Source organism: Salvelinus sp. IW2-2015, linkage group LG4q.1:29, assembly GCF_002910315.2.
Source record: "Salvelinus sp. IW2-2015 linkage group LG4q.1:29, ASM291031v2, whole genome shotgun sequence".
In the NCBI taxonomy this organism is placed as follows: Eukaryota; Metazoa; Chordata; class Actinopteri; order Salmoniformes; family Salmonidae; genus Salvelinus; species Salvelinus sp. IW2-2015.
Window position 1 is genome coordinate 4,360,250 of NC_036842.1, and position 27,341 is coordinate 4,387,590.

Here is a 27,341-nt window from a genome sequence, read left to right on the forward strand (position 1 = left end):
CTTAAGTACTCTAGACCACTGCATCGTCATCGGTGATCAGGCCTACCACCGCCATGTTGGCAGCAAACTGAATGATGGTGTTGGAGTCATGGGCGGCCAAGAAGTCGTGGGTGAACAGGGAGTACAGGAGGGGACTTAGCACGCACCCCTGAGGAGCCCCCGTGTTCAGGGTCAGCGTGGCGGATGTGATGTTGCCTACCTTCACCACCTGGGGGCTTCCCATCAGGAAGTTCAGGATCCAGATGCAGAGGGAGGTGTTCAGTCCCAGGGTCCTTAGCTTAGTGATGAGCTTTGAGGGCACTATGGTGTTGAACGCTGAGCTGCAGTCAATGAACAACATTCTCAGTTAATAGTTCATTTTGTCCAACTGGCAAAGGGCAGTGTGGAGTGCAATAGAAATTGTGTCATCTGTGGATCTGTTCGAGTGTTATGCAAATTGAGTGGGTCCAGGGTGTCTGGGATGATGGTCTTGTGAGCCATTACCAGCCTTTCAAAGCACTTCATGGCTACAGATGTGAGTGTTACGGGGAGATAGTCATTTAGACAGGTTACCTTGGGGATCACGTGACCCTTGAACGAGATGGCCACGTGAACTGAGAGCGCCGCACATGTCATTTCCAATTCTTAATCTTACCTCCACTTCAAGTTAAACCTCATTAGCTTTAGTCAAAAAAGTCATGGCGGCTACAACAGGCGACATTTACATGTGACATTTTTACCGGGATTCAACCAATAGTCGTGGAAAAAGCCTCCAAGATACAGCTAGCTTCAGAAAAAGCTAGCGCCATTAGCCAGGGGCCCAACAACTGCCAACCTCGTCCTTTGTCGAAGACATCCTTTCTGAGCTGAGATCCCAACGTACAGAACTCAACATCAAACTAGACAGCATTAATTCTCAGCTCAGTGCGATAGGGGGCAAGGTGACAACCCTGGAAAATTCCTTGCCTGACATCAACAACAAGATAACCATCAGCGCGGGGTGCCTGGATGAGGCAGAGCGCCGAATCCTATTCATGGAAAACTCACAGGCAGACCCCATGGAAATCTGCTAAAAAGAAAATAGAGCATCTGGAAGAGAAAACAGAGGACCTGGCAAATAGGGGGTGAAGGAATAACAGTGCTCTATTAAACCAGGCCGTTAAAGAAGAGAGAAACATGCCAATGATCCGCTACCTGCAAGAAAAACTCCCAGAGTGGCTCCACCTGTCCACTGACAGGCCCATAGAACTCGAGAGAGCTCACCGAGCACTGAGGCCCCCACCAGCAGCCAAGACAACCACCGCACCAAATCACCATACGTTTCCAGAGATTCACCGACAAGGAGTCCTACAGGCGGCGAAAATCAACACCATTACAGTGGGAAACGCCAAACTCACTTTACACCAGGACCTGTCAGCTGGAATACGCCGAAAGTGCCGAGAGTTTGACGAGGTGAAGAAACACTTAACTGACCGCGGCATCATCATGGCATTCAAATATCCAAACGAGCCCAGGATTCTTCACCAAGGAGCCCTGCGACACTTCAAAACTCCCGAAGAGACAAAACGTTTTTTGAAGGACAATCCTGGCCACTGAGAAATGGACCAATGACTAAAAGCGATTGCTGTTATTACTAATAGAGGTAAGACAACATACGGCCGCCATCCAATGACCCACCAGCCCCGCTAAATGTCATTATAGCCGCATAGCTGCAGCCTGGCAATGTTTGTGTCTAGTCTGGTGAGTTGATCTTTTTCACCTCATGTTGAGGTTACATTCTAACCATTTCAAACATGTGGACCACAGTCTCACGTCTTTCTGGTCTGATGGTAATTTATCTTCCTAGCCTTTATGCAATCTGCGTAAAATGGGCGTTCATCATCCTGACACGATCTCTGAGCTCCCTCGGGCCATGGCTACTTACTGGTACAAAGTATCATCAAAACTATGATCTCATTAGAAAACTAAAATCACATTCCTATCTTTAACAAAAATACGTTCTGAATTTTTCATGTATCCTATACAGCATATTGGATGTAAACTTGACAGATAACGTGTGTATACTTTTCAAGTTACATTACATGATTGATACAATTTTTATACAATTTTTATGACATCACAAAATAGACATTTGTTTTCCATAGACCATCTCTCATCATTCCTCACATTCGGATGTTAGAAATATTGTTCCAGTGTTCACTTTTTGGACGTTAGAATTTTGGGCGGACAAAAGTATTTGGAGACAAAGGGACATTCCTTTATTTGATACTAAAGAGCAAGAGAGAGATTCTCAGCTGCATAAAATTTACGACCGGGTGTGAGGTGTCAAAAAGCAGAGCAGCCCCCCCCCCCCCCTTTCCTCTTCCGTGGGTGAGAGAGGGCCTGGTTATTTGTCAATAATTGCCAAGCTGATCTGAGCCCTTGGATCCTCACGTGTAGTCATGACACTATATGGGCAACCAATTACTATCTTAAATATACATTACCTGTCAAAAGTTTGGACACACCTACTCATTCTAGGGTTTCTTTAAATTTGTACTATTTTCTACATTGTAGAATAATAGTGAAGACATCAAAACTTTGAAAGAATATATTTAATATTTTAGATTTGTCAAAGTAGCCACCCGTTGCCTTGATGACAGCGTTGCACACTCTCGGCATCCTCTCAACCAGCTTCACCTGGAATGCTTTCCAACAGTCTTGAAGGAGTTCCCACATATGCTGAGCACTTGTTGGCTGCTTTTCCTTCACTCTGCGGTCCATCTCATCCCAAACCATCTCAATTGGTTTGAGGTCAGGTGATTGTGGAGGCCAGGTCATCTGATGCAACACTTCATCACTTTCCTTGGTCAAAACGCCCTTACACCGCCTGGAGGTGTGTTGGGTCATTGTCCTGTTGAAAAACAAATGATAGTCCCACGAAGCGCAAACCAGATGGGATGGCGTATCCCTGCAGAAGGCTGTGGTAGCCATGCTGGTTAAGTGTGCCTTGCCTTCTAAATAAATCACAGACAATTTCACCAGCAAAGCACCCCCACACATCACACCTCCTCCTCCATGTTCACGGTGGGAACCACACATGCGGAGATCATCCGTTCACCAACTCTGCGTCTAACAAGACACAGCGGTTGCAACCAAAAATCTCAAATTTGGACTCATCAGAACAAAGGACAGATTTCCACCGGTCTAATTTCCATTGCTTGGCCCAAGCAAGTCTCTTCTTCTTATTGGTGTCCTTTAGTAGTGGTTTCTTTGCAGCTATTCGACCATGAAAGCCTGATTCACGCAGTTTTCTCTGAACAGTTGATGTTGAGATGCGTCTGTTACTTGAACTCTGTGAAGCATTTATTTGGGCTGCAATTTCTGAGGCTGGTATATCTAATGAACTAATCCTCTGCAGCAGAGGTAACTCTGTGTCTTCCTTTCCAGTGGTGGTCCTCATGAGAGCCAGTTTCATCATAGCGCTTGATGGTTTATGCGACTGCTCTTAAAGAAACTTTCAAAGTTCTTGAAATATTCTGTATTGACTGACCTTTGTGTTTTAAAGTAATGATTTCTCTTTGCTTATTTGAGCTGTTCTTGCCATAATATGGACTTGGTCTTTATAGGGCTATCTTCTGTATTCCACCCCTACCTTGTCACAACACAACTGACTGACTCAAACGCATTAAGAAGGAAAGAAATTCCACAAATGAACTTTGAACAAGGCACACCTGTTAATTGAAATGCATTCTAGGTGACTACCTCATGAAGCTTGTTGAGAGAATGCCAATAGTGTGCATAGCTGTCATCAAGACAAAGGGTGGCTACTTTGAAGAATCTCAATTCTAAAATATATTTTGATTTGTTTAACACTTTTTTGTTTACTACATGATTCCATATGTGTTATTTCATAGTTTTGATGTCTTCACTATTATTCTACAATGTAGAAAATAGTCAAACTAATGAAAAACCCTGGAATGAGTAGGTGTGTCCAAACTTTTGACTGGTATTGTATATGCCCCTAACAGAGATAGTCGGGCCTTCATGTCGAAAATGATAACCTTGTTCAATGAGCATTGCGTTTCCTTTATAGTGCTTGCTGGAGATTTTAATTGTACCCTTAACTCAACTCTGGACAAATCATCTCAAGTCACCACCACAGACCCTTGATCAGCAAAGATGTTCAACTCTTTCACTAAAGAGATGGGACTGATAGATATCTGGAGAGAGACTAATAGCTCATCTATGGACTATACATACTACTCTAATGTCCATAACACCTACTTTCATATAGATCACATTTTTATCCCAAAGGTTTTTATAAATTCTGCCACTTGTACAATCGGACCCATAGCATTGTTGTTACGTTCGTCGTTAAATGAAGACCAAGGTCCAGCGTGGTAGGCGTACATTTTCTTTAATTTTAAATGTTCCACCAAAACAATACACAACTCAACGAACGTAAAGCTAGGGGTGAAACACATGCAACACACAAAGACAAGATCCCACAACTGAAGGTGGGAAAAAGGGCTGCCTAAGTATTTACCCCAATCAGAGACATAGACAGCTGCCTCTGATTGGGAACCATACTCGGCCAACAAAGAAATATAAACATAGATTTCCCACCCTAGTCGCACCCTGACCTACCAAATAGAGAATTTAAAGGATCTCTAAGGTCAGAGCGTGACAACTGTCAGATCACGCCTTTGTCCACCTCCGCTTTGACCTCTGTAAAACATCCAAACTAAACTTGGACTATACTCGGGAGATAAAAAAAAGAAGTTTTCTTTGCTAAACAGAAATACCATGAGTATAGCAATAGGCCTAGCAGATTGCTTGCTTAACCATTAAAAAAAAGAGCAGTCAGAGCGTACAATCATGGCCATCCAAACAGCAGATGACAAGGTCACATATGATCGAAATAAGATACATTTTACTTTTCATGTTTTTTACTGCAAATTATATACCATTCCTTTCTAGGGGGAATCTCGCTACAAAAAGCTATCAGAGTCCGACTAAGAAGATCTCAACCCCTTCACTCCTGAGGAGTTCCTCGAGGCAATTATCTCAATGCCACCTAACAAGTCCCCAGGCCCAGATGGATTTCACAGAGAGTTCAAAGTACAAAGCTTTTTGGCCACAGCTTAGCCCTATTATCATGCCAATGCTGGATGATTTTTGCAAAAACAGAGCTCAGACTCTATGTACACAGCCCGCATTACAGTGTTGCTCAAAAAATACCCTCTATCCTGCTCGTCCTTCCGGCCCATAAGCTTGTTGGAATTTCGACTTTAAAATAATTACCAAATTGCTCACCAAAACACTAAACCCTCTTCTTCCCGAAAATAAACAAAGCGGACCAAACTGGATTTATTAGAGACAGGTACTCTTCTGATAATATTCGCCGTCTTTTTGATATTTTTGATCACGTAAAGGCACAGAAGACCCCTGTCCCGCTAGCTTCACTGGATGCTGAGAAGATGTTCGACAGGATGGAGTGGAGCTTTCTGTTCTCAGTTCAATATGGACCCAAACTTTATTAAATGGATTAGGTCCCTATATTCTCACCCAAATGCCATGGTGACTACTAACAGTCTGAATTCTGACAGATTCCCTTTGGGACGTGGCACAAGACAAGGATGCTCGCTGTCCACCCTGCTCTATTTGTTGGGGGCGGAGCCTTTGGCGGAGTTGATAAGAGCAATCCAAGTATTGTGGGTGTTTCTGTAGGTGGCCTTCAGCACAAAATGTCGCTCTACACAGATAATGTCTTGCTCTACATATACAACCCTGAGAAATCCCTCCCATTTTAGACACAATTGCTCAGTACGGCAAGTTTTCAGGATATAAGACACATTTGAACAAATCCACTGTTTGCCCTCTCCATCTTACATTCGCCAGCTCTATGAAGACACTGTCCGTTCCAATGGAAGACACAGGGGTTTCAATACCTTGGGATCTTTGTAACACCAGATCGGAATTGCCTTTTCAAGGAAAATGATCTCCCTCTCCTGGATCGAATCAAGAATGATCTTCGAACCTGGATCTCCCTCCCAATTAGCTTAATCGGAAGAATCAATGTTATCCGTATGAACATCCACCCTAGATCGAACTATTTATTTCAGATGCTCCCATGCTATCTCCCAGTTTCTTTTTTCAAAACAACTAACCAAAGCATCACCAAATGTATATGGAGCAATAAAAAACCTAGGATCAAGTTCTCCACTCTATCGAGAACTGAATCTATGGGCGGTCTTGCCCTTCCCTGGCTTCAATTCTACTACTGGTTTGCCCAAATCCGCAATATGCTAACATGGATCACAAACAGACAAGACTCAATGTGGATTCGGATAGAGGGCCAATCCTGTGGTTCATTGCCCCCAAGCTCAATTATATTTATTAATAACTTTAGTGAAGTGGGCAACATAGCCCAAACTTTTGTGATTTACAACACCCTACTAGCGTGGAAGGACTGTAAGAAATACCTTGGCATTTCCTCCCCTCACTCGCCTATAGTATGCAACCCAGACTTGCCAAAAGCCCTGAGCCGTGCTAACTTTAATGTTTGGCATACACTAGGGATCAGGACCTTTTCAGACCTGTTTCATCAGAACACAACTACACTGAAATCCTTTCAAGACCTCTGCAGTGAATTCAATGTACCAAGATACATTTCTTGAAATATTTCTTCAAATTAGACATGTAATTTCCTCCTTCACTTCCAAGAGGAGGTTTAGAATGAATCTGAATGAAGTCGAGACCCTTCTTGCTTACAGCACAATTCATTAAAGGCAAAATCTCCTACATCCATAGACTCCTTTCTGAGAGTGTGGGCTCCTTCTTTATTCCTTTGAAAATAATTTGGGAAAAGGACCTTAATCTGACTATCAGTGATGAGTTTTGGGTGGATGTTTGCGACAGGGTATACTGCCCCTCTACCAATGTAAAAATGAATCTAATTACACATTTTTTGTACAAATTGTATTACACCGCAGTGAGACTCCATAGAATGAATACATACATTTCTCCTGATTGTAAAAGATGTACCTCTGAAAGTGGAACCTATGTGCATGTATTTTGGAGTTGTAGAGAGATTACCAGATTTTGGCAATCTATACATACTGTTGCACGGAACATACTAGATGTAGAGTTTGGTATGACCCTGTGTCTCTATCTTCTTAATGCCCAGCAGGACTTTGTTCTTGATCCCGACAGAGAAAATGTGTTTATGACTGTACTTACCTTGCTAAGAAATGTATTCTCCTACTGTGGGCTTCTAATTCTTCTCCTACATTTAAAATGTGGATTGCCCAGGTTTGATAGACTCTGATCTCAACTATATTTCAAATTGGACAGGGTGAATGATGTGATTTGGGAAATGAGTGTCTATATATGTTGTGTTAAGGTGCTGTAAATTCTCTGCTCGTTGTCTCAGCTAAAGCTGGACGTAGCTAACATGATCACAGATAGTGCTGCTGCAAATTTGTTGTTTGATTTGTTTTATATTTTATTATATTATTTATGGTTGCCACATCTGTGAATGTGGAATGTGTTTTCTTTGTTGATTTGAAAAACAAGAAAACTTACTAAAACTTTAAATTGAAAAAAAATACAGGTTAAAAAAATACAAAATACAAAGATACAGGTGTGTGTGTGTGTGTGTGTATGTCTGTGTGGCTGTGTGCATGAGTGAGTGCATGTGTGCTAGTGTGGAGAATCAGAGCAGGTGGTCAGTCCAGTTCAAGTGTTCAGCAGACTGATGGCTTGTAGATAGAAACTGTCTCTGACCCTGTTGGTATCAGACCTCATGCTCCGATACGTCTGCGCGGCGGTAAGGGAATGAACAACTCTCGGCTGGGGTGTATGTGGTCCCTGATGATGCAGCTGGCCTTCCTCAGGCACCGTTTTGAGTAGATATTCTGGATGGGTGGGAGCATGGTGATGTACTGGGCCATCTTCACCTGAATTTCTTTAGCCGCCTAAGAAAGTAGAGACACTGTTGCGCCCACTTGACAAGAGTGGTGGGGTTGTCATACTAGTGAACCTGACCTGAAAATGTGCTAAAGATCAGGGTTTCACCAGAAAAGGTGGATGATGAACATATGGTTCCTGTTGCATATCTGTGGAACTCCCCACTGGTCCCATAACCCTGAGAAAACATCAGAATCAAAATGCAGGTTTTTATCACGACAGGGGATGAGACCCAAATGCAGACACAGGAGGCAGATGGTTCGAGTCTGATATTGAATAATAGACAAGGGGCAGGCAAGGGGCAGGTCGAGGACAGGCAGAAGTTCGTAAACCAGGTCAGAGTCAGATGGGTGCAGGACGGCAGACAGGCTCGAGGTCAGGGCAGGCAGAATGGTATGGTAGACGGGCTCAGGGTCTTGGCAGGCAGAAAAGGTCGGAACCGGGAGGACTAGACAAACAGGGACAAGAAAAACAAGAGTACGGAAAAACAAGCTGGTAGGCTTGACGAGACAAAACGAACTGGCAACAGATAAATAGTTGGGAAGATGGGCGACACCTGGAGGGGGGTGGAGACAAGCACATAGACAGGTGAAACAGATCAGGGAGTGACAGGTTTTGCAACACCAAAATGTCAAGGCTCGTTTCATCATGTTCCTGGACTAAAGAGTGTGAAATGTTATGTCAGAAAAGTTTATATCTACCTCTGACATATTCTGTTTAACTAGAGCTGGAGGGAAAGTGAGTAGGATAGGTATTAGGTAACTGCAGCACATGAAACTGAATAGTCACAGCCCACTATATTTAGACATGGTGTATATCACTATATGGCTCTGGTCACAGCCCACCAAAGACCGCAAGATGGAGACACAGTGTCATTCACACTTGCACTTGATGTTGATCCCAAATCAGTTGAAACAGGACACAGTCACATTATTAGTTTGGTTTTTTCATTTATTTTAGCATGCAATGTTTCAGGTACTGAAATCTCCCTCTGATTTCACAGGTAATACTGATTCATCCAAATAGTATCAGAGTATTCTGCTTGGCCACGCTGACAGTGAAAGAGCAAACAGGAAACAAAGAGAATCAACAGGTCAGGCAGTTGGCTGGTCACATCTGAACACATACTGTATGTACAGCAGATCAAACTAAACCCTGCCTTTGCAATGCCATTAGATAAGCGAAAGAAAACCTTTCACAAAGTGATATTTCAAATGAAATAAATGGAATACATATTATTCATGTACGTGGACATTTTTAGGTTGTCTCAAGAGTTCCCTCTTTCTGAACATTTATTTGTCCCTCTATAACAATATTTATTGAAATCTGATTACATATTGTTGTAAATGAGCAGTAAGTCCATCTAACGATGGTGCCACCTGTAGAAAATAATGATGGATGTGTGTACCATCTTTAATTTCATTTCAATTTCAATCGAACAATAGATTTGCAAAGAAAATGTCTAATACAGACATAAATATTCAAACATCAGTTTCATCATAGTTGCACAATTAACAAATAGGCAAATGTTTCCCGGCTTACATTAAACCATTCTCTGCTAACTTTGTTAACTATTCAGCAAATTTTCAAAATTCTACTGAAGCAAAAAATACTACATCCAGAGAAAAATACTACAACACAACCAATGATGGTAGTAAGTAAGTAATCGTAATAATAAATTGATCATAATCAATAATAAAGCATTTCAAAAGCGTTAAACAGTAAAATGCTGCAGGCAGACTACAATACTTGGCGTGGCCACACAGTGGGCATGTGAAGAACACTTACAGCTCTGGGTGTGTTGTATCACAACTACAGAATCATTCCTCCTTCGCCATGACAACAAGAGGGACTAGCATGCATGACCTGGGGGTGTAGGGTTACACTGGCTGAATAGTGGGTACTAAGAACATCTGGCAGTGATGGGGTGGGAAGTGTGGTGCGATCAGATCCTTACACCAGTGCCTCATTAGACAGGCACTGGAACACACAGGGGATGCATTCTATCTACATAACTCCCAGTAATGTTCTTATTGTACCCAACCCCTTCCCACCAGGGTTATTATACACATATTGGTATTGAATAAAAACAAAGAAAATAAACATCATAGCAAAATGATAAATCACTCCTTGAACACATTTATGTGGTGAAAAGTTACATTAAACAAGATTGTTCATGTAAACACTTGCGCTCATCACCCATCATATTCAGTGCTGAAGATGCGGTCAGATCAGTAGCTTAGCTATAGAACTCCTCCCTGAGGGCTGCAGAGACTGGGCTCTAGTACTCCCTGCTGGAACAAACCTGAACTACAGGAGGCAGAGCAGCCTATAATCACAACACTATACTACCCTTCTGCTTGACCAGTTCTAAACCTTAAGAGACGCCGCTGCCATGTCTCCTTTGGGGCCAGACCTCCTATGTGTGCCCACCAAAGGGCCCTGTTGAGAACACGAGGAACTCAAGTGATTGGTTGTACATAATATGGCACTACGAAGACTTCTTGAGTCAAAGTCTTATACAGGAAAAGGGGAACAAACAACAGAAATATATTAGGCGAGTAATGCTTACAGTAGGCTTATAAAGTATTGACCATCGACAGTCCTTGTGAGAGAGGGAATATACTGTATGCCTGTATGTTTGTAGGGCAGTCCTTAAGGGTCAGGAAGCACTGGTCAAGTTGTGTCTCACTCACTAGGCCTGTCTGCCTCCTTTCAGACCGTAAAAAAATAAACCCTATTATAAATAGGAGAGTTTTCCTAAGTGCTGTAACACTTAGCGTCACCCAAATCTCTTCACCCCCACAGGCAGGAGAAGACAGCAAACAGAACGTTCAGTGCACAAAACTGCAGTAAAATAACACTGACCCTTTTAGGCCAATGCATGAACAATTATAGCGGTCACAAAACAAGGACGGACTGTATCGGTTTGACAGTTGACCAGCAGGAAAAACTCTGATCGAAACACGAACATAGAGACAGACTGATGAATTGGTTTCATTTCTTTAAAAGAAAAACGACAACCAAAAACAAAACAAAACAGAGATCCTGATACAAAATATTTCGACAAACAACTTCACGGAAGTTAGCAATGCTTCAAAGAAAACAAAAAACGAAACACATTTTGTAAAAAGTTAGAACAGAGACAAAACAAAGACAGCATAAAAAGGAACACTAGATTCACCCGGTGATTTGCTGATCCTCTGTTATAGTAAACCCAGGTTATGAGTTTGGTGCACAGAACTAAAAAGAGCTGATATGTCATGAGATTCCAGGGCACAGATAAATGTCAGTATGATGTGTTATTTCATATACAGTACGGTAGATAAGTACGATTCAAATCACTGGACGCAGCCGCTCAGACTATAGCAATAAATGACGGTGGCATCTGTCGATCATATTTAGGATTGCTGATACATGTTAGACTTCTTGGTGTTTTCCATGAATGAACCCGATGGCTAGGCCTAAATATAAGAGGATATTTTACAAACAGCAACAAAAAAAAAGAAAGGCCACAATTGTGCACACACGTGACTGCGGTGACATCGGTGAGATATCTGAGTGATCGTCATCATCTTGAATTTCGTCTATGAAATGCTTGAGACCAACAAATGACACTGCACACAGGGTAACACAGTCTTCTTCCTGTTCCTTTAAAAAACAAAAAAAACATCTTTCCTGACCTAAAAACCCTGTCCAATTAGCACTATCCTTTTGAAAGTAAAGACTTGGAATTTTCGACATGCAAATATCATTCCTATGACTACAGATACATAGTATTGTATTGTTATTGTTATCATCCAATATCAACAGATACTGATAGCCTTCACACCCAATAGTGCCGAGCACCTTCGTCACCTTGTAAACATTGTAGAACTAATGAATAGAAGACCATTGGATGCCATATGAAGCATTTTAAACACCATCATCACCATCCCTGAAGGCAGTGGAGAGCGAGCAGGTCACACAAACAAACATATGATCAAAACCAATAACAACAACAAAAAACAAGAAACAAATTGATTGAAAACCCTGCCGGGTGAGAAAAGAGGAAATACGATGGAGCCTATTGGTGTTTGTGTCGAAACCAGAAGTCTCTCTTTGTCACGTTGGAAAACGACACTCGCTGTCGTCTGAAGGAGCATACTGTACAGCATGTACCCTTTTTACTAGTGATATTAGGGGGGGGGGGGGAGACCTGATCGGTGTCTGATGATACAGGCCTATACGACCCTAAGATGTTACTGTGACAGCAGCTGTAGGAGCTTTGTAGCGGTGGGGTGTCTCTGCCCTCTCAACTGCCGTTGAGCAGCATCTCAGGGCCTGTGTTGGGGCGAGGGCCCATGTCCCCAAGCCTTGGAGGGCCGGTTCTCATCATCAGCTTCCCCACACTGAGGCCTCCTGAGCCCAGACCGCCAGGGGAGAGAGACTTCCTGGAACACAGAGGTACAGTATGGGCTCCGATCAGTGAACAAGACATAGAAGAGATCTCTTTTATATTCCTTGACAGTAACAGAGAAGGTGCAGTACGGGAGCACATGTTTATTCTAGGTCAAGTTCTCACCCACGTGTACGTGATGTGTGTATGACCACGTTATGACCATGCTTGCCAAAAATAATTGCCCCTTGGGGATAAATAAAGTTTATTGAATTGAATTGATTGTCCTAGATGAGGTAAGGACCACATCAATATTCAGCCTTGCTACTGGTGTGTTTAGTGTTTACTAGTCTCGGGTTGCCAGACACTGGTTGAGGCGAGGATAGTAGTTGACCCAGCTCACCTGAAGGCCATCTTCTTCAGCAGGTGAGCATCCATCTTGTCAGTGGACAGCTTGTCTGTCTGGCTCATTTGGGGTTCACTGCTGGGAGGGGTGAGGAGATGGGGGTCCCTTAGCTCAAGGGACTCCTAGGGTATCCAGATAAAAAGTCAGTCAGTGATGTAATAGAAGAACAGGCACACAGAGATGACATCACTCAAGCCCATGCTGTACCATTGCACCACATTACAGTTCCCACACAGATCCTCCCTTAGGAGGACAGAGACAAATGATGAATCAACCAATCAATCAATTAATGAGACACATTATTAAGAGGACATTGGCTGCGTTTACACAGGCAGCCCAATTCTGTCAGTTCTTTGTCTCTTGACCAATGCGATTAGCTCTGAAAAAGATCTGATGTGATAATATATGATGTGATTGGTCAAAAGACCAATTAGTGGAAAAAAGATCAGAATTGGAATGCCTGTGTCAACGCAGCCATAACGACTACCCTGCACCTCAGATTGTTGACTGTTGTCCTGCAGGTCAACGTCCTCCATGTCTAGTACAGACAGCTCCAGCTCAATGTCTCTGTCCGGTTCGCTCTCTGTCGTGTCCTTACAGTAGTCAGTCTGCAGCAGGTCCCCTGCACCAGCCTTCTCTCCACTGCTGAAGGACCGCTCATGGGCAGAAAGCTCACACACTCCCAGCTGGTCACTGTGGACACACAGGAAATCATTTACAATATCTTCACTGTATGTGCTGCTTCAGATATTCAAAGTGACCGTAAAACAGTGCCTTTATACTGTAATGTTATTTCATGTGCCTTCTGAGTGAAATGATGTAAATAGCCTATGTACTGACAGTAAAGAGAGAGACTTGTGGAGTACAGAGGACTAGATTCCCCACTCCAATCATAAACACAGAGACTGTAAGTCAGAACGTGAACAGGCAGCAAACAAGCAGAGAGCTTAGAGAACCGCTCTATTTTTAGTCTAAGGAGAGAGAAAAGGAACCGACTGCAGCACAATGCGAGGAGGAGAGGAGAGGAGAGGAGGAGGAGAGGGTTGAAAACAACACCTCCTACACAGTCACGGCGAGCAAGTGGATGCTCCGCTGCAAACATACAGGAGGACATCGAAGTAAAACGAACCCCCCCAAAAAATACAGAAATAAAAAAAAACAGGACAATGCCTTTGTTTAAGGGAAAGAGAGAAAAGGGGGTGATGAGATATGGTATGTCGTATAGTACAGTAAAGTATAGTACGGTGCAGAGTCTGTACTGTACCTCTCTAGGAAACTAGAGTGGCTGGACGAGTCAGACCCACGGGAGCTCCACCTGTAGTCACCGTGACCGATGTGTGGACCATAATCTGGAATATAAACAACCATAGATTTAGAACAGTAACAGTGAACAACCTATAACAGTGCATTTCCCCGCCCCTTCACACTATTGCTGAAGTGAATACATGGGAGCGCTGACTGCAGTGAACCGGGCTCCACTGAGCCTGCAGAGAGCCTGGGTGCATTCAGGGCCTGGAGATGAAAGACAACTTTCATTCATATTCACACTATAATCCCTCCACACGTTAACACGTTTCTGCTCGGTGCTAGCACAGCGGCCGGCCCGAGCGAGCTCTGCACCTCTCTGAGGCTGAAGATATTTATTTCTAAACAGAATGTTCCACATTCGTTACCTTAGATTACAAATGAACAATAATTCTAAATGATTGACGGTTTTAACACGGAGTAGCTCTCTTAATTCATACCTACTGCTGTCATTTCAGCGCAGCTGTCGGCTCCACCCAGTACACACCGTCAGAGTGATTACAAGTCAAATGGTATAGCAGAATTGACAAGAAGTCAACATTAGGGGCAACATTTCACTTCTACATGTTAGAACCCTTTCCCCCCGCTGTAACCGAAAGGTTTGAACCCAAGTTCCCTGTTAATACAGTGTATTAACCCGCTAAGCTAAAGCCTAGCCACCACTATCCCCTCCTCACCTCTGAAGTTGATGGGGGTGGTGCTGTTGCTTCCCTGGCAGGCTGTGGCCTGGACGGGGTCAGTGGTGTGGTACCCTGTACGGGAGGCGCGGGAGATAGCCCCCCATTTAGAGATGATGGGTCCCTCTCCAAATGGGATGATGGGATCCTCGTCTTTCAGACGACGGTACGGCTCAAATGTGTGGAGCCACCGCTTCCTTTCACCATTATCTACTTCCTGGAAGACACAGCATTTTATAGAGTGAAGTCATTGGAAGTTGCACTTCTATTTGATTACTTGTCCAAGCCATACTTCAATGTAGAGACAATGAGTCATCATGATGTACAGTACCCACTCAAATGTGTTTATCGTGTTGTCATGTTCCTTAGGGCATATTAATATGAGTCGGAGTTGATATAGAGTTGTGTTTCTAAGAGGGTGTGTGGTTGATATATGAGTTGATATATGTTTTGTTTTATACAAACGTGTGTGTGTGGGTAGACTCACTGAGTGTTCGGAGCAGGAGTGAGCTGAGGCGTTGTGATGCTCTGGTTCAAAGGGGCTGATGCAGGTACTGATGGTTCCACAGGACCAGGGAGAGTAGTGGGCCAGACGCTCTTCACCACGGTACTTACAGTTCATACACTGATCACCTCCACTGTCATGCTGATAGAGAGAGAGGAGGGGAGGGAGGGGGGAGAGAGAGAGAGAGAGAGAGAGAGAGAGAGAGAGAGAGAGAGAGAGAGAGAGAGAATAAGGAGGGATGAGAGGAGGCGAGAAAGTCACAAAATGAAGTGGAAGGTTGATGCTGTATTTGATTAATATCCTTGCTTTTGTCTCCCTCAGAGGACTCCCACAAACATAATGTGACTATCTATGCTTTAGCTACCAGTTGCCCAGCAACAGTCACACTCTAAAATAGCTTTGTATTCAACACATATTTTGGGTCAGAATCAAAACCCACACAAACAACACATAGAGGACTGTATATGTGAGCATTTCTAGACTTTAATTTCATGGGGCATAGGAGTGGATAAAACTGATTACAGTATGCCATTTACACTTGTTCTATGCACAAACTGTCATTCTATGCCTCTCTCTCTCGCTCTTTCTCTCTCGTGCTCATAATGTATGCACTAACACACTCTGCGTGCGTGCAGGCCTACGTACCTCTGCACCAAAGTCTACGGTGAAGACGGGGGAGGACTGGGAGGGCCTGTTCATGTTGCCGTGGTGATGGTGTGCCCATTGCTCCTGTTTCCGCTTGAACAGATCCTCGTATCCAAGAGGAACACGCCCATAAGAGTCCTGGAGAGTGAGAGAAAGAGAGAGAGAGAGAGAGAGAGAGAGAGAGAGAGAGAGAGAGAGAGAGAGAGAGAGAGAGAGAAAAAAAGAGAGAAAAAGAGAGAGAGGGGGAGAGAAGGAAAGAGGTAAAAGGGTTAGGATTGGGTGAGAGTTCCCCCATGTACAATAAACACCTACAACAACATTAATCATAGCCTTCAAAAGTCGATCGAACAGGAGGAAGAGGGGAGGAGGAGGAGGAGGAGGAGGGCAACGAGGAGGGGAAGCGGAGGAGGTGGAAGAGAAGATGTGGGTGAGAATGAGTTTGCTGAGCTGAGTGGGAGGAGAGGCAGGAGGACAAGGGAAAGACATGACAAAGCCAGTCGTGTTAAGGAGCGCGCATGCGGAGGCGGATATACTGCACCCGTACCCTGTGCAGCGCTGCTCTGTGCTCCCCCGCCGAGCAGTAGGGACTGTCCAGGGAGGCATATCTCTCTCGGAGGGGGGGCTGGTACACAGAAGAGTGCAGCACCTCTGGAGGCAGCGAGTTACTCCTGGCGTCCTCGCGGTGGTACAGCTGGGGCCTCCACATACGCCGACTGTCATACAGGGGGGCGTAGCCACCATGGGCCGGGGCCAGGGGCCCGTACTGGGGGGCCGGCGGGGGGCCGTAGGGAGAAGGACCCGAGCGCTCCCGTGGTGGGGGGAAGGAGGGGTGCTGCTCGGAGTAGGGAGGGGCCATGGAAGGCGGCAGAGAGGACTCGAGGACGTGGCTGGACCGCAGGAAGCGGGCCATGCAGGGTTTGTGGTGGTGCATTGTAGCGGTGTAGTAGTTACCTAGAGGAGCAGGGAGGGGGAGAGGACATCAAGTGAGTCTAGAAACGGCTGTTTCAAACAGTATTTCAATGGCGAAAGAGTATACAAAAAGGCCCAGGAACCAATGAAAGATTGAATCACTTCTATGTTGCGTCCATTAAAAAGCAACAATAAAAAGGTTGGATAGAGTGAAAGAGTGATCAGAGTGAATAGAATGGCAATGCAAATGAGCAGTTTAGCTTACCAGGCAGAGTAACAGAGTTACCTCTGCTATTGCCTCTGTTCATGAAATGATATAAACACTGTCTCTGAAATGTGGTGCCATGGCTCTACTCACTGGCTGGCTGGTAGGGTTGTGTGTCGTAGGGAGGCCGGGGGTCCTGGTAGTACAGTTCAGAGGACTGAGGCTGGTGGGGAGGAGGCTGGTGAGGGGGTCCTCTCATTAGGAAGTGCCCTTGTTTGGGATGACCAGAGCCACACTCTACCCTAGACCCCGGACCATGGGGAGAAGGAGCTGAGGAGTGGTTGACAGGCGTCTTTGGAGGAGAAACCGACTTCCTGATAGAGAGAGAGAGAGAGAGAGAGAGAGAGAGAGAGAGAGAGAGAGGATGTCAGACTAGAAATACAACAGGTCTCGCTAAATCCAGATGACACATTAAAGCCAGCTGAAACATTCCACTTTCAGCTTGAACGTTTAATACTCATTCAGTGATGAGTCATCATCATCATGAATAACAATACACAGTAGGTGAAAGTAGGTGAAACCACAGTCAGTAGGCGAAACCACAGTCAGTAGACGAAGCCACAGTCAGTAAGTGAAAGCATTAAAGTGCCTTACTGTTCCATAGAGCCAGATGAGGAGCGGCTGGAGCCTGTGAGTCCGTTGGATCCGTTAACAACGGACCTCTCCCTCTTCATCTCCTCCATCATGTTGCCTCCCCTGGGGATGAGCTGTGTGGACCCCTCTGTTACAGACCCCGACCCCACCAGTCCCCCAGCGCAGGCCTCCTCTCCTGAGTCGCCCCCCTCACTACCCATACTCCCCTGGGCTAGGGGGAAGGGCCGGCCCACGCCACTGATCTTCTTGTTTCTCATTCTGTACCTTGGAGTGGGGGGGGGGGGGGGGCGAAAAAGAGAGAGAGCGAAGAGAGCGAGAGCGAGAGAGAGCGAGAGGAAGAAGAGCGAGGGAGAGAGAAAGAGGGAGAGAGGGGGAGTGAGAGAGAGGGAGAGAGAGAGAGAGGGAGAGAGAGAGGGGAGAGGGAAAAAAAGAGTGTCGTTCGTTTCAACACTTGTTCACAGGAAAGCCTTGACAAGAACAGAGAGGTCTATGTCTCATCGTATGCAAATGAGCGTGGCGGTGTTCTCCCTCTCACTTCTCTAGCTCGTCCTGTGTGTGTGCGAAGGTGCAGTTGGATCCTCGCGGACAGCCACCCTGCTGCCGGAGGTCTCGACACATACTGGTCTTATACTTGCTGTTGGGCTGCGGCTGCATGGGGAGGGGACAGACAAAAACAGACAGCATGTCACTCACAACAGTAAACCAGAGAGTTCGTCCAACGCACCGTGGTATTATTCAACGGGTGTATTTTGTTTGCGTATTCCACAGGTGTTATTACATTAAAGGGAGGTGCGTGTGTGTGTGCGTGTGTGCGTGCGCGGGCTGTCAGCTCCCGTACCTGCGGTGTCTCGTGGCTCTTCTTACTGAAGTTCTGTATAAACTCCACCAGACCATCGACCATCACCTTCACCGCCAGCATCACGCTCTCCAGCTCGTCCCACGACGGAGACGCCGCGTCTACACACAACACCCAGGTCAGACATCAACAACCCTCATCTAGTTGCTTTCGAAACAATACTGGGTGGTCATAGTGTCTGCAGCATCGAAACAAACCCACAACCCACATGTACAGCAGACGTACAGTACACACCTGTCGCACAGCCCCGTGTCTAGACACATCAACAAGTCAAGGGAGTCCAATGCATCAATAATGTACAATGTACAATGCATCAATAATGTATTACCATATTACCTCTTGTGTCCAGTACTATCATTTGTGACGGTCTAAACCTGAAGTCAGCTGCCTGGGGGAAGCTGCTGGGTTCCCTCGGGGGCCCTGACCTCAAAGTTGGGGCGTGATCATACTCTATCTACCTGGGTTGTGGTCGATGTTAGCCAGTAGTTCCAGATGTGGTCTGAGGCTGTTTAGGTTCGCAGGGTCTCCTGTTCTCTGTAGGACTATCGTCAGCTCCTGGACACTCTTAGCAAAGGACTCTGGGGACTGGAGCTGGGGGAGAGAGAGAGAGAAAAAGGGATGCATAGGGATGTGTACAGCAGGCGTACGGCCATTTAGAGTAGCTCACAGTGAGTAAGCAAGTGCAGCGTGTCAGAGTAATGACGGTAAAATGTTGGGATGACAGAGATGGTTGCCTTGTCAACCACTGACTGAATGAGGTATTAGTTAGCACATGAGTCAGGAGGCTCTCCAGTGCCTCATCAACTACTGATCTGGAATCTCCTAAGTGACGAGTGGAGGTCTGTGTAGCACTGTAGCGATGCCTGATTGGTACGATGAGCGAAGTGATACAGTGATGGGGACGCAGGGAGCTATACCTTATCAATGATAGACTGCATGTGTGACTTGTGGATGAGGTCGCCGTAGAGCAGGGAGGACCACTGCTCAGGTGAGATACGGAGCCCCGCCTCCATGGCGATGTGTACGATCTGGGCGTCGTGCTCGCGGCGCAGAGCCTCGTAGGTACGGAACTCCTCCTTTAGCTGCATCAGCGACGAGTCCTCGTCACGCTTGGTCACCTGGGAGGGGGAGGGACGGGGAGGGGGAGGGGGGCGGAGGAGAGGATGGGAGAGGAGAGGAGAGGAGAGGGGGAGGTCATACAATTACGAGACTGTGATATTGCTCAGAGATAAACATCCGGCCAGCCTAGATGTCACTGCGTCCCTCTCATTTGACTGGCAGACATTTGCGTGGTGTCCTCAGACTCGAAACTCAAAACTCAGATCATGTGTGAGAAACAGAGTTCCCCCCACTCAGAATCTGCCCTATGAGTAATCATCATAAGACGCCAGAAATCAAAAAGTGTGTGAGGATGTTAATAAATCTGTGTGTGTATCTCTATCTTAGAACCTTTGCCGCTAAAACAGACCTGTGTCTGTCTATCTGACTGTCTGTGTCTATCTGTCTGTCTGACTGTCTGTGTCTGCCTGTCTGACTGCCTGTGTCTGTCTGTCTGCCTCTGTCTGTCTGTCTGCCTGTCTGTGTCTGTCTGTATGACTGTCTGAGTCTGTCTGACTGTCTGTGTCTGTCTGACTGTCTGTTAGTTAGTCTGTCTGTCCTTGTCTGTTGACTGTCTGTGTTCTCTGTCTTGACTGTCTGACTGTCTGTTGTTCTGTCTGACTGTCTGTATGTGTCTGGTATGTCTGTCTGTGTCTGCCTGTTTGTCTGCCTGTCTGTGTCTGCCTGTCTGTCTGACTGTCTGTGTCTGTATGTCTGTCTGTCTGACTGTCTGTGTCTGTCTGTATGACTGTCTGTGGTCTGCCTGTTTGTCTGTCTGTCTGTTTTCCTGCCTGTCTGTCTGTCTGCCTGTCTATGTCTTTCTGACACTCTGTGTCTGTCTGTCTGACTGTCTGTGTCTGTCTGACTTTCTGTTTCTGTCTGTCTGACTGTATCTGTCTGTGTTTGTCGTCTGTGTGTCTGTCTGTATGACTGTCTGTGTCTGTGTGACTGTCGTGTCTGTCTGTGTCTGTCTGTGTGCCCGCGCACACACACACACACACACACAACCACCACACACACACACACACACACACACACACACACACACACACACACACACACACACACACACACACACACACACACACACACACACTTCCTTGTCACCAGCAGACTGTTTCGTTCCATCACTTGGAGTTTTCAGATATTTATTGAGTGTGTAGAGGACCATTTTGAGTTGTACGTGTTTCCGTTCTCAGCTAATTTGCCACAATTGGCTATACACATCTAAACCAAAGATCAGATTGTTAGATCTCCAGGAGAGATTCAGCAACACCATCTGTGCACATGGTAAGTGACACTCTGAAGCTTTTTCCACTGCTGGGCATCATAAGTGCCAGGGGGCAGAAGATGGCAGACGGAGTCGCTCTTCAGTAAGAGTGGTTCATTAATCAAATGGGATTGGTGGTACAGCATAGTGTGTATTGATATCTATAGCAGTGTGGTAAGTAAGATCAAGTGATCATTTTAGAGCACTTTGGTGAAACCGATGAATCAATGTCCTTTCTATTACCCCTGGGTGTGTATCTATCTGTGTGTGTGTGTGTGTGTGTGTGTGTGTGTGTGTGTGTGTGTGTGTGTGTGTCTGTGTGTGTGTGTGCGCATGCGTGCGTGCGCGAGTGCATCATACGTGCACGTGAGAGCAAACATTGCCCACCAATGTACAACATCATATACAACACAATAGAAATATGTCTTACCTTAAAGCAGGAGGCTCTGTAGAGCAGCTGGACCACGTGTCCGATGGAGGTCTTGGAGGCCTGAGGGAACCTAGCTTCCAGTTTCTGGACCACAAACAGCACCAGTACCTTCCTGGACAAGGCTGAGCCGTCCTCTAGGGCCAGCAGCACCAGCTTCAGAGCGTCCTCCTGCATCGCTGAATGACGATACAGACGGCTTTCATTATACACAAATGGCGTAGTACTGTAGTACTCAAACGCACGAGCTCTGCTCGTACACACTAGTACACAACGCCTGATACCTCAGCCTAATGTCACTACAGTAAAACGGGATGGGGAGATTAGAATCCCGAAGGCCAGGGTGGGAGTTCTACCTGGCAATTCCATTGGTGTCTTCAGACTTGAAACTCAAAACTCAGATCATGTGTGAGGAACAGAGTTCCCCCCCACTCAGAATCTGCCCTATGAGTAATCATCATAAGACGCCAGACTCTATGAGGTTCAACAGCCCACAGCAAACCTTACGGCTATCACTTATTCACAAAACACATCAGTTCATCATGTGATTGACAGGTGTACTCTCCTATCACCATCAGTTGGTATGATTGACAGGTGTGTTATCCGGTCACCACCCACCAGGCCCCAGGAACTGGCATCCCCGTGCCCTGACGGCGGCCCACAGGTTGGCAGAGAGCTGCTGTGGGTTCTGGTGCTGCAGGATGAGCTCTGTGACGGTACGTTCCCCTAGCGACCGGCCCGCCCTCACCGCACGTACCCGCCCCTCCTCTTCCACCAGCTGGCAGTTGACCAGTGTCACCAGCTTCCTCTGCATGGGTCGACTGAGCGCGCTCGGACTGAGGGTCACCACACCTGCATGGTGGAGAGAGGGGAGGTCAAAGGTCAGAAGACAGGTCCTGCACACACTGAAATACTAGCCTGGTCCTTGATCTGTTTGTGGTGCCTTGCCAATCAATCAATCAATTAATCAATCAATCAATCAAATGTATTTATAAAGCCCTTTTTACATCAGCCGATGTCACAAAGTGCTATACAGAAACGCAACTCCTATTGGCAGCCCAAACAGATCTGGGACCAGGCTACTTAAATATTACCACAGAGACAGCTCCCTGCCACACTCAGTTATTGTTTACCAGAGCGACAGGTTAATTATAGTCTAAAATGAGTCTGTATGGGGACAGAGAAACTGTACGTTGCCCCCCCCCCCGCAACAGAAAAACACTATATTTCTCTAGTAAATGTCTCATAGCAGGCCAGAGTGATGAAAACAGTGTCTTAAAACACTTTATTACAGTGAGTCAATAAAAGGGCAGGGCTGGATGACCTCAGTAACCTCTCTATTTCTGTGATCATCACAAAAACAGTTGACAGAAGCTGCCGAGCGGTTTAACTGCACCGCTCAGCTCGCCACAGAGAGCTTTCCAGGTGAATTACACCCAATAAACAGACCACTTCGGCACGACAATTGGCTTTTAAAAGCACTCAAGGGTCCCTGCCCGTCACACACACCACTTTATGGGTCCTAGGAGAGGGATTCCCCATCCTCCGTCCTGCAATAATTGCTACAGATCATCTAGTCTACAATATGCTGTGTATCTGTGAATGAGACGTAATCAAGTATATGCTGGATATGAATTGACATGCAGGGGAGCCAAGGGACAAAGTGGTGGAGGAGAAAGTGATATTATTAGTTTAACTTTAAAAAAACAAAAAAACATTTTGGCTGTTAACTTTTTTCTTGTCTAATCTAATCTTGTCATCTAATTCAATGATTCCTATGAAACTACTGTAACTACTTCGACACGGCTCATTACATTTCCTTTTGATATAATGTGTGGCTTCTGGCTTTGTGTTGGTGTGGGGGGCCCAGGTTCCTTATCGCCTTACAGAGTGGATAGGTTTCCCGGGTTGAAGCCTGATTGTCGCTGCTTTTACATGCTCTGACGCAAACGTTCCCACCACATTCAACTCAGACCCTGAGAATAACAGGAAATGCTGTGTTCCTCTACACACACACACACGCACGCACGCACGCACGCACGCACGCACGCACGCACACACACACACACACACACACACCGACACACACACACCACACACAGACACAGACACAGACACACACACACACACACACACACACACACACACACACACACAGACACACACGCCACACACACGCATGCATTTATCAACACAGCTCTGTGCTCTGGTACCTTTGCCTCCACTGATGGGTTTGAGATAGAGAGCCAGCTCCTCCACACACACCCTGCACACCTCATAGTGCCCTACCTCCACAGCACTGCTCAGAGTCACAGGCTGGGACTCCAGGACCTGGGAACATACCACAAACACAACAACAAGTCATCATCATCATCACCATTATCATCATTGTCATTGTTATCATCATTATCATTGTCGTCATTGTTGTTATCGTCACTATCATCATTATCGTCGTCATCGTCGTCATCATCATCAGAAGAAGAAGAACAGCAGCAACAACAACACGTGCTGTACCCACCTGAGCTCCCACCAGCTGTAGCAGGGCACAATTGACAGGCAGGAGGTCGATGTCAGTGCTGATGGCTGTCTGGTCGAAGGGGCAGGCCTTGCGGTGCAGCTTGTGCAGACAGGTCTTACACACGGTGTGCGAGCAGCCCAGACTGATGGGCTTGTGGCCATTGCTGTCAAACTCATTGTAGCAAATGGGGCAGGATAGGAACTCTGTCCATTGGGCTGCCTGCACTGGCATCCTGCTGCCTGTCCTGCCTGCTGTCACCTCTGGAGGGTGGTGTCTCACTCAGGGGGATCGCATGCCACCACGCCCCGACAGCTCAATGACAACTGGTAGAGAAGAAGAGAGAAAGTAGGTCAGAGTGCAGGTCAGCAGCAAACCGGTCATCACCAGAGAGACCATGCACTCCATGTATTCTCCATTGAGCAAGGTTTTTAGTCCTGCACTAGGCTTTTAATCTGTGTCTGGGAAACTGGCCTGTCATGTTTTAGTTTCGTTTTTTTGTCTTTTATTGCCTTCCAAAAACCACAGGTGCAAACTGCTCGAGTGAAATGCGCAATACATCTGGCACCCAGTGGCTAAAGACGCCTTAGCCGTTTCACAATCAGAATCTTGGAAGAGAAAGGAGAGTGGTGGGTGGCAGTCTCTCCACGCTTTCTTTCTCCCCCCTCTATTTCCCTCCCTTCTATCCCCCCTGCCTGTGAACAAACACCCCTCTCCTCCACTACCCACTGCCATTTGTAAGGGAGGTGGTCATCACGCTCGCATGATGAGTTACCTTGTCCCGAGACCTGAAGACTGCGTTAGCTCCCTGGTCTAATGCATAGGGTTTTTAGCTCAGTGGGCTAACACAGTCTTCGGGAAAACAGGAGACCCGAGATTTGAACCCCAGTCGGTAAAACACCCTTAACCCCACCCTTTTTTCCCGCCCCAGCCCCACCCTCTCTCTGATCCCCTCCCTGCCAGTCCATCACGCCTCCTCCTGGGTTAGGGTGGAGAGGCCTTCTTTGGCTGGCTACTGACCCTGGAGGTGACCTGCCCTGGCATTGTCCTATCAGTCTGATTTATACACCGACTGAGTACAAGGTCAGATTTACACACACACCCTCTCTCTCTCTCTCTGCACGCCGTCACAGAGCACAGGATTATAAATACTCTGAGTGAAATTCAAGACAGCGACAGGATGGCCACAGAGGGAGACACAGAGATGGAGAGAACATGCTCAGACAGCCAGTTGGTTCAGCATAATCACTACAGGTGATGATTTTTTATTTTTATTCGGATCCCCATTAGCCGTTGAAGAAGCAGCAGCTATTCTTCCTGGGGTCCACACAACGACAACAAATAACACCACGAACAAAGAACAACATGACCACAAGAAGAAGGATGAGAAAACAAAGAAAAAGAAATGAATGAATAATTCTAAGAACAATGTGTGGGTGTGTGTGTAGAGTGTGTGTGTGTGTGTCTCTTCACAGTCCTCTTTGTTCCTTGAGGTGTTGTTTTATCTTTTTTTTTTTTGGTAAAGTGATTTTATTGCTTGCCTGAGTTACCTGAGGTGGAAGAGAATCCCATGAATAAAGCCAGTGCTCTTTACCGTACTGTGCATCACCAAGCCTCTGTTCTCAACTTGGGGACAGTAAAGAGACCCCTGATTGCATGTCTTGTAGGGTTTGTATGGATTTTCTTTTTTTTTGATGTAGTACTTTCAGCACGTCAATACTTCTTTCAAAGACCAGCAATGATGCAGTCAATCTCTCCTGATGATCTGGCCGATAAGCAAGTCTGCAAGCCTTTAGATCAGGGGTCTTCAAATCTTACCCTGGTTTTCTGTTCTACCTGATCATTAATTCCACCCACCTGATTTCCCAGGTCTAAATCAGTCCCAGATTAGAGGGAAATAATTCAACCGTACCATATCCAAGCAGCAACAGCACCGGGAGCCACGACTTAACTTCCCTGCATGCAACAGCTGCATCGACAGACAGACAGACAGGCAGCTGCTAGTTGGAACCAACTGCACCACCATCCCCACCCCTCACCCCATTCATGGCATGAAGAAGTTGCATCAGGCTGGTTTAGAGCTGGCTCTATACAGGTTATGCAATAGAAGAACGCACTGCTGTTCACAATCAATCATTGTGCAGAGACAGAGGGAGTCGCCATGCATATTGACCCTGAAGTACAGGTTTCTGTGAGGAAAGTTTTCAATTAAAAAATGAAACGTTGCATAAAATGACACGCTTACCTACAATTCTAACTAGGCTACTAAAATATCAAGCTCTTCAAGCTTCTAAATAGGATAAACACTTGGACAGTTTTGCATTGATATACTCTGCAGAATAAAACGCAAGTAACTTATTCAAGTAAATAAAACCACTTGGTTTTATTTGCGCATTCAACTACTTTCCCCGCAAAATTACGCACCATCCAAGCTTCCAAGGGAGCGATGTGTCCACATTGCCTCTGCCGCGTGGACAGCTCCGTGCTGATCTTGCGTGTCATGTTTCCGCGAGGGCGCTGATCCTGAATATTAACGCCACGAGCTTCACGCACAACAGTTGAGCTCGGTCACTGCCTCACGGACCAAAATGAAAATGCATGTGACAACAAAACGTGTAAAGGCTACCGGGGGAAGTTTTTTCGCGCTTAAGTTAGATGCGGTGAAGTCACTGGGCGGGAAACCATAAATATCATTTGAACCACTGTGAGTGAGTCAGTGTCACGTTGAAACCACCTGTTCCGGACTGTACACTGTAGAGACATCCTGTTTTTCGTGGTGCCCCCCGATCATGTTAACCGTCTCCTTGTGATATACAGTCTCATATAATCGGAGTGGGTACTGGCCTATCCACAGGGGGTACTGGCCTATCCACAGGGGTACCTGGCCTATCCACAGGAGGTACCTGGCTATCCAGGGTTACTGGCCTATCCAAGGGGTACCTGGCCTGTCACAGGGTTACCTGGCCTATCCACAGGGGGTACCTGGCCTGTCCACAGGGGGTACTTGAGAAGACTCATGAGAATATAGGCTTATTGGTCAAATGCACGAGGGTTACTTCAGGGTACTCCGGGCAGATCAGAATTCAGTTGGTGGTACAGTAACCGTAAAAAGGTTGAGGACCGCTGGTCTAGAACACGTTGTTCTAACTCTGGGGTCGCGATGCTGTAATCTCAAGCACCAGTCCGTCAGGATCAACCTTCAAGTCGCACATGTCTTCACTGCTCCTAGCATTCCAAGGGTTCAGGTTCCTGGAGGGCGGTAGAGGAGTAGGGGCGGGGACCAACCGGCTGGCTAACATGAGGGCTGTCCATCAGCGGACTGCATGATGTCCATTTAGAATAACAGGCAGTCCTTTAGATTATAGAACACATGCTGTTCTCTGAGGAATGTTGGTATGTTGGTAGAACTCTACAGGCGGCATGCGAGGACTGACTGGGGCATATGTGTGAGGAGAACCAAATGTGAGGGGCAAATGTGTAGAGACAATGTGTACAGCTAAATGTTACATTGTATCTTTTTGTGGAAGACGTTGTGTGTGGGGGGGGGGGGGGGGGATTA

At 46.1% G+C, this 27,341-nt stretch overlaps 1 protein-coding gene across 2 annotated transcripts in view; it reads right to left on the reverse strand.

Annotated features, from left to right (window-relative positions):
• Nucleotides 1-8,857: 8,857 nt before the first annotated feature.
• Nucleotides 8,858-27,341, reverse strand: part of rc3h2 (ring finger and CCCH-type domains 2) — a 22,181-nt gene continuing 3,697 nt past the window's right edge. Inside the window, exons 1-19 of one of the 2 annotated variants that reach the window (XM_023983416.2) lie at nucleotides 26,207-26,571; nucleotides 23,786-24,108; nucleotides 23,481-23,598; nucleotides 21,886-22,119; nucleotides 21,271-21,446; nucleotides 19,390-19,590; nucleotides 18,931-19,063; nucleotides 18,455-18,573; nucleotides 18,152-18,264; nucleotides 17,617-17,880; nucleotides 17,116-17,336; nucleotides 16,393-16,799; nucleotides 15,849-15,986; nucleotides 15,186-15,344; nucleotides 14,699-14,915; nucleotides 13,981-14,065; nucleotides 13,211-13,409; nucleotides 12,714-12,838; nucleotides 8,858-12,365 (exon numbers count right to left, since the gene is read on the reverse strand). In XM_023983416.2, coding sequence (XP_023839184.1) covers nucleotides 12,227-12,365; nucleotides 12,714-12,838; nucleotides 13,211-13,409; nucleotides 13,981-14,065; nucleotides 14,699-14,915; nucleotides 15,186-15,344; nucleotides 15,849-15,986; nucleotides 16,393-16,799; nucleotides 17,116-17,336; nucleotides 17,617-17,880; nucleotides 18,152-18,264; nucleotides 18,455-18,573; nucleotides 18,931-19,063; nucleotides 19,390-19,590; nucleotides 21,271-21,446; nucleotides 21,886-22,119; nucleotides 23,481-23,598; nucleotides 23,786-24,016 — 3,279 coding nt within the window. In that variant the 5' untranslated portion in view covers nucleotides 24,017-24,108; nucleotides 26,207-26,571 and the 3' untranslated portion in view covers nucleotides 8,858-12,226. Of the gene's footprint in view, nucleotides 12,366-12,713; nucleotides 12,839-13,210; nucleotides 13,410-13,980; nucleotides 14,066-14,698; nucleotides 14,916-15,185; nucleotides 15,345-15,848; nucleotides 15,987-16,392; nucleotides 16,800-17,115; nucleotides 17,337-17,616; nucleotides 17,881-18,151; nucleotides 18,265-18,454; nucleotides 18,574-18,930; nucleotides 19,064-19,389; nucleotides 19,591-21,270; nucleotides 21,447-21,885; nucleotides 22,120-23,480; nucleotides 23,599-23,785; nucleotides 24,109-26,206; nucleotides 26,572-27,341 lie in introns of those variants that run through there. The other variant, XM_023983415.2, reaches the window with a different exon arrangement.